This window comes from Glandiceps talaboti, chromosome 7 (genome assembly GCF_964340395.1).
Source record: "Glandiceps talaboti chromosome 7, keGlaTala1.1, whole genome shotgun sequence".
NCBI lineage: Eukaryota > Metazoa > Hemichordata > Enteropneusta > Spengelidae > Glandiceps > Glandiceps talaboti.
The window spans coordinates 15,686,726-15,693,641 of record NC_135555.1 but is presented as its reverse complement, the minus strand read 5'-3'; the positions used below and the strand labels follow the sequence as shown (position 1 = coordinate 15,693,641).

At 38.3% G+C, this 6,916-nt stretch overlaps 2 protein-coding genes across 2 annotated transcripts in view; one reads left to right on the top strand and one right to left on the bottom strand.

Annotated features, from left to right (window-relative positions):
• Positions 1-4,284: 4,284 nt before the first annotated feature.
• LOC144438005 (3 beta-hydroxysteroid dehydrogenase type 7-like) lies at positions 4,285-5,385 on the bottom strand. The gene has a single exon (XM_078127037.1). It carries the CDS (start codon positions 5,383-5,385, stop codon positions 4,285-4,287), a length of 1,101 nt encoding a protein of 366 aa, XP_077983163.1.
• Positions 5,386-5,696: 311 nt separating this feature from the next.
• LOC144437694 (importin-4-like) overlaps positions 5,697-6,916 on the top strand; it is a 54,992-nt gene continuing 53,772 nt past the window's right edge. Inside the window, exon 1 of the mRNA XM_078126698.1 lies at positions 5,697-5,759. The gene's annotated coding sequence lies outside the window, so the exon portion shown is untranslated. The remainder of the gene's footprint in view (positions 5,760-6,916) is intronic.

Here is a 6,916-nt window from a genome sequence, read left to right as displayed (position 1 = left end):
TCCATATTTAAACTTGAAAGTTACTAGTATCTGACCTGAACAGGCATAACTCCAGTTGCTAAACATTATCATCAGATAATTCTAACATCTAGTGAGCTTAAATCAATTTTGTGTATGTGCAATCTGACAACAGCAAAGCTTTAATGGTTGAGAAATCCAAATATAACAATTAGTTGAACTTATCTTGGTTGTCTCAAATCTTCATCAGCTTACAGGTTACTGAAATTTCTTGATGAATGATTTTCATTCATTGACCAGTGCATCCATGTCCTTTTACCTGAAAGGACAAAAAATTTAAAGATTAACATTAAAAGTGGAATATTAAGTAATCAATGAGAAATTCTTATATATATATATAGAAATTATTGACATATACAATTATCACTGCTTGATACTCAACAACTGTTGGGGCTTTTGCATTCCTAAATCCTTTATTTCTTGATGAAGAATAATATGCAGTTTGGAGTGATTTGGGTCAGACATTTCAAACTGAACGACACTCTCATTACTTACAGCATGGTAAATTTAATCAAACACAGCCGTCACCTGGCGGGTTCGAACCCAGACTGCAGAGGTATTAGAGGCATACGAGCTAACCGCTCAGCCAACGACAACCCTAAAACCCCACTGATATACATGGTTAAGGGCGCCATCAGTAAATGGGGGGGGGGGGGGAATCGGGCCCAGGTTGTTATGTAAAATATGACCCTTCCCCCCATCCCTTCTATTACTATTGACCTTTGACCTGTTAAAATATTTCAAAAACATGGTTTACGTGCTGACACTAGTCCCAGAATCAAAAGGACTTAATCCCACCGCTGCCACCATGTTGACATTTTGAATGGTATTGGATATTTCCCAACTGTATAGAATGTGTTAAATCTGCAGTGCATTAATCAATACCAGTGTTTGGATCTCACTGACTGAGTTTACACAACAGCAAGAACTTTAACACCTAAACACTAGATGGACACACTCCCATGTTGTCGGGAATGAGATCAACATCTCAACAACAGCATTACAATATATCTTACCCAACTGTTCCTGTTCTACATGTACTCCTGTGAGACCCACTTTGACTTCTCTCCTCACATCACACCTGACAATTAATTCAGTACATGGTTGTCAGCAGTGACTTGATTGACATGGCCTGATATTATTGTACCTACCCTAACCTTCCTTCGCACTCTCACTATCCGATGTGGCAGCAGTAGGATGCCAAATTCCCCCAAAATACAAAATAATGAGTCAAAGTAAAATGTGACCACCTGGTATACTATTTTCTAGAATTGAATAAATTTACTAATTATTTTTTGAGAAGGGAAAATATTTTTATTTAGTAATTTACCAGTATTTGGTTTCAAAATGTAAGTAAACACAGGCAAATAATTGTAATAGGTAAACTTGGGGATAATAATGAATTTTGGGCAAGCGAATGAGCAAAAATGCTATTCAAAGCTGCATCAACTGGGAACTGAGTATTTAACTTATTCACTCTGTGCTAATTTATTCAAAGAATGTTCTGTGCTGAACAAAGGAAAGCCTCTGAATTTGCTTTAGCACAGTCAAAATTACAATGAATTTTGCTGTAATTGCAGAAAATACCATAAATAAAATTTCAAATTTAATTAAACAGGTGAAAGGGTGAATTGGGCGAGTTGGAGTAAGTAGCAGCTAGGAGCACTATCGAAAGTTAGCAAAGATCGCCATGGCCTTTTGTTCACACCACATGGGCGGGAAATTTAAAAGATGGGCAACTGCTCAATGAAGTCCGTGAATTTCTTTTCAAAACCTACTAGTTTGGGCGGGGACTTTTGGTTCGAAACAAGTGGGGAGTTTATCAAAATTTAGTAATACTTCATTGGGCTATAACACTAATTGTAATTTTTAGCGCGAAATTCCGGTAGTATTCGGTGGTCTCGCAACTACGCTACCAAAATAACAGAATTTTTCTGTGAAACACTTTGCAACAACCAGTAGGAGTTTTATACTCAAGCACAAATTCAAACAGTGCACTTGAAACTAAATAACATATTAACTAGCCGACCCATCTTCAAAACTCGCTACAAGTCAAACAAACTTTCGCCTGTCATTGTCACGTCCAGTAGTTCGACGACTACAGGGGAAAAATTCACACCGGCTCGGACGCGGACATCACTTCAGTTTTGTATTTTCCTTTAATAACATTACAACAACGAAAGTAGTCTTACCTGAAAGTAATTATTGCTGTTAGTATGGTTAGGTAGGTACAATCCTGATAATATCTTCGTCCAGATGTAGAAGATATATACGGCTATGAGCCCCAACTCATAGGTGGTCGCTAAGTCAAGACCATGAGGGACGTCTAAAGACGTACTTCTATTGACCGATCGCCGAGATTGATTGACAATTGTATTAATAGCTGCTTGTTCGTTCTGACCACGTTGTATTTTTTTGTATTTCAGTCCTTGGTCATCGTTGAGGGCGTCAGTCATATGTTCAGTCACCAGCACAACACTGTCAGCACAGCTCACAGTAGTCTATCAGCTAGCCCTCGGATGTTCTTCCGATAAAATACGACACACAGCCGAACAACGCTATCGAGGATGGATGTTCAGGCAAGCCCACACATGCGAACTTCATTCGCTTATAGATATAACATCCAAAGAAAGCCCGAACGTCTAGCAGCAAGACTAGAGTTCCCTATGATCTGAAGTGAACTCCAAAAATACGTCTGTACCAATATTCTTTCGTCTCTCTCTCTCTCTCTCTCTCTCTCTCTCTCTCTCTCTCTCTCTCTCTCTCTCTCTCTCTCTCTCTCTCTCTCTCTCTCTCTCTCTCTCTCTCTCTCTCTCTCTCTCTCTCTCTCTCTCTCCCTCCCAACTCTCTCTGTCTGTCTGTCTGTCTGTCTCTCTTTCTGTCTGTCTCTGTCTCTCTCTATCCCTCCCTCCCCCTCTCTGTCTGTCTGTCTGTCTGTCTCTCTCTCTCTCTCTCTCTCGCTCGCTCTCTCTCTCTCTCTCTCTCTCTCTCTCTCTCTCTCTCTCTCTCTCTCTCTCTCTCTCTCTCTCTCTCTCTTAATTATTCATGTTAGTTCATATACTACAGGTATATAGAGATACATGCCATAAAATTTGTTTTTCTTCCCTTTTTGTATTTTTCAGATTCTGTCACTGCAGTTTATGACACAGAGTCATGACTTTGTACATTGGTGTATAAACCGTGTACCACAGACTGTCCACGATGATATTGAGCGAATTTTTGTGACATTGAACTGAAAAATGTAATTATGAGAAGGATGAGATAGCAACTTGACGGAATGACCTTTTGAAATTGCAACGTTTATGAAAGATCGACAAAGAAATGGGGTTTTTTTTGAAGAAAGATTAAAATTGAATTGTTTTTTAGTCGTTTAATTCCTTTGTATAGTGGTATACATGAAGATATCAAACAAGAATGGCATTATTTAAGCTTCAAGTTGATAAAACAGAAGCACTACTCGTATGTCTTTGCCTGTGCGAGGGTGCTAATGCATACGGTATTTAAATGTTTTGTTCTGGATGTTCTGGCGGTGTTATTTGGCGGTTATTGTTGAAAACATTATGACACAATTTGTCCTAGCAACCATATCATGACCACGCCCTTAGCAACAGTGAAATGGTACATATTACAAAGATAACAAATGGGTAGGTAAGTCAATACAGATTCAACACATATATGCAAATATGCCTAGCAACAGGACCATGCCCATAACAACAGCCTAATGATCGTTTATATTGCAAAGCTGAAAAGTGAGAAGGGGAGGCAGCTAAAAAAAACTTCCCAAAATGTATATGCAAATATGTCTAGCAACCAGACCACGTTCATAGCAGTTCATCCAAATACAGCCGTGCTACAACGCCATTGGTGCTATTTTTATTATTACTTTGACTATGCTACTTTAGTGGAAGTGTCATTGAAAGTATTTATAACATGTATTAGTAGCAAATGGTAATATTAAATTTGGTACAGACAGCGCATTACTATGTAACACAAACAGATGCTGTGTATTCAGTGAAGACATTATTTTGAATAAATAAGTAAAGTGTTGTGACAGTTAACCTTGATTGATCATTACCTACTAGAACTATTTTGTAGTACATTCACACAAATACTACTGACTCATAGACAGCCTCCAGGCTCTCAATGATTGGCATTTTAAGAGGGAATAAAATGATGGTTATAAAGTCAATTAATTATAAATGATATTATTGGCGACAACTGTACTTCAAACAAACGAGTAACCTTGGTTACATAACTAAAGTAATCTCAGTCATCAAGATTAATGTTGCTGTAATATTTCAAACTTCTTTCTATTGCCTCCTGGGGTGTGAAAATTGGTTTATAATCCAACAGTTGCTTTGCAAGCCTGGAGTTAAAGGAATGTCCAGCCCCAAACGTGCAATATAGTACATCTGTAGTGGTATTCATGTTGATCCGCTTCATTGGTTTCAGTAGCAAACAAAACATTCCCATAATCCAATAGATGCAGTAAATCAACCAATAAGGTATTCTCAGTTTGGACACACGGTAACCCCTGGCAACAATGAAAGGCTTCATGAAATCTGAGAAGGGTTGCAGAGGTGTGTCATCGGTTGCAAAAAATACTCTACCAGCAATGTTATTCAAGGTCAAACTGCCCAATTCGTTTAACTTTTGCAGTGCTTTGATATGCAGCCATGCAACATTGCCAATGTATGCCATCTGGTATTGGACAGCCCCAGATCCAATCTTATAAAATACGCCGCCCTGGTTTTGTGTAACTTGGATTGTGGTTTTGACAGCATGGGAGTCGCCTTCACCATACATTGCCACGGGTCGAATTACAACAGTCTTCAACACTTCACCATTTCTACAGACTCTATTATTAGCATCAAGCATCAACTTCTCCCCCATATACTTCGTCTCTGTGTACACAAAGAGAAACTTTTCTGGTATCTCCAAGTTTTCATCACCATCGTGAATCGGTTCCTCACCTTCAAAGATGCCATGACTACTTGTACCAACCAAGAATTGAACATTGTTTTCAATGCAGGCAAGTATAACATTACGAGTTCCAACAACATTCACTTCAGTCAGCTTCTCGATATCAGGCATCAGTGTGACGTCAACTACTGCAGCAGTATGGAAAACAGCATCAACACCTTCACATGCCTTTGCAATATGCTCTACATTGGTTATATCTCCATGGATATGATGAAACTGTACCATAGAATTCCTGATAACCAACTCTGGGTTCCATTTCAGAGGCCCAATATCAAACGACTTGATTTCTTGCACCATAGTTTTCTCTATCAATAACTTAATGATGTGTTGACCAAGAAAGCCTGCCCCTCCTGTAACAAGAACAGTAAGTTTGTCAAGGGCCATGATGTCTCTTTGTATAGGGATATTCACTATCTTGCATGAGACGTTATATTTGCCAGGCTCTGTGACACAGTTGCATAATTATGACCACCCTTGACCTTGTAGTGGTATTGTCTTAATATTCATTCAAATAAACAACTCTGTCCATTGGTACTACTCCACTCGTAGCCCCTGTAACTGAAAAGTATGCCAACAGTTCATGAACGTGATAAAAACAATAGTTATTATGTAACACTAACTTAAGAAATTGGTGGCGCTGTTCTCTTAACTGAGCGAGTTCAGAGGTCAACGCATGACAAGACCAATGCAATATGGCAGCCTCCCTTGAAGCAATCTTGGAGCAGCTGCTTGTTCCAGATAATGCGGTGATACAACAGGTAGGATTATTATTGATGCTGAAAGAGAATATTCAGTAAGTAATTTACTCACAAAATCAGCCAAGAGAAGCTGAAAATGATGTAATAAGAACATCACAATTCGCCTTTAAACGGCCACATGGACGTGAAATGCGAATGCTGAAATATCACACGTGAGTGAGGTGTAACTTGATAGCCTTGAGGGTATGATCTGAGTCCTAAGGCCTGGTAGATACAGTGGCAACATGTTGGTGGCATGAAGTGTAGCGATCAGAACGAGTTATCTCACTTTTGTGACTCTATTTTCGATTTTATAGGCACCTGTCGTCGCACATATTAAGTAAGTGACTTGGTGTCAGCGCTAATATTATTTACTTTTGCAGGCCAGCTGGCCGGCCATCATATGCCATTGAAAGTTATGTCCCTTAGCCCCGAATTATGATCCGTGTAAAGTTAATAGAGTGAATATGAAAGGGTTGTCTTAGATTATCATGAACGTGTATGTAGTAGTCTGCATTTATGATATAATTCACTAATGGAAACACTAACAAGAATAAACTTTAAAGTACTGCCTACAAAAAATCTACAACAAATATTTGTTTTCCTTCAATTCATCATTCAATTTGTTTTTCTTGTTTCTGCCACATGCATGTACTCGATACTACTGTACACAGTGATTCTTCTACTTTTAGGCTTTCAGAATTTTGCAGTTACGAATTTTCATCATAGTTTTAGACATTTGTACCTTTAAAAATTGTCAGAAAACTACTGTAAATTTTAGTGAAAAGCTTAATTCTTTGTTACTACCAAATCAGAGGGACTATAGAGTTTCGATTAGGTGCCACAATGTTTTTGACATTTCACACAACATTTTTTGTTTGAGTTACACAAAGAAAATACAGGCACTGATAGGGCACAAGCTAAGGAAATGTTCTATTTTATCTCACTTTCAACACAAACAAACAGTTTTATGTTTGTATGTTTCTTGTTTCATCTGACCATGATGTTGACTTATGTTCACAGTGAGATAATATATTCTTGTGTGCTGTCAGTGTCTGTATTATATTTTATGTCAGGCCAAATGAAAAAAGTTGTTTGGTTCCGGTTATCCGACCCCACCTAGTTTTTCACGCCGACCCTAAACTTTTTTTTTTTTACATAATCGAGAAAAAATATAA

Coding starts and splice junctions, on each gene's coding strand:
- LOC144438005 (XM_078127037.1), bottom strand. CDS start 5,385: ATGGCCCTTGACAAACTTACTGTTCTTGTTACAGGAGGGGCAGGCTTT.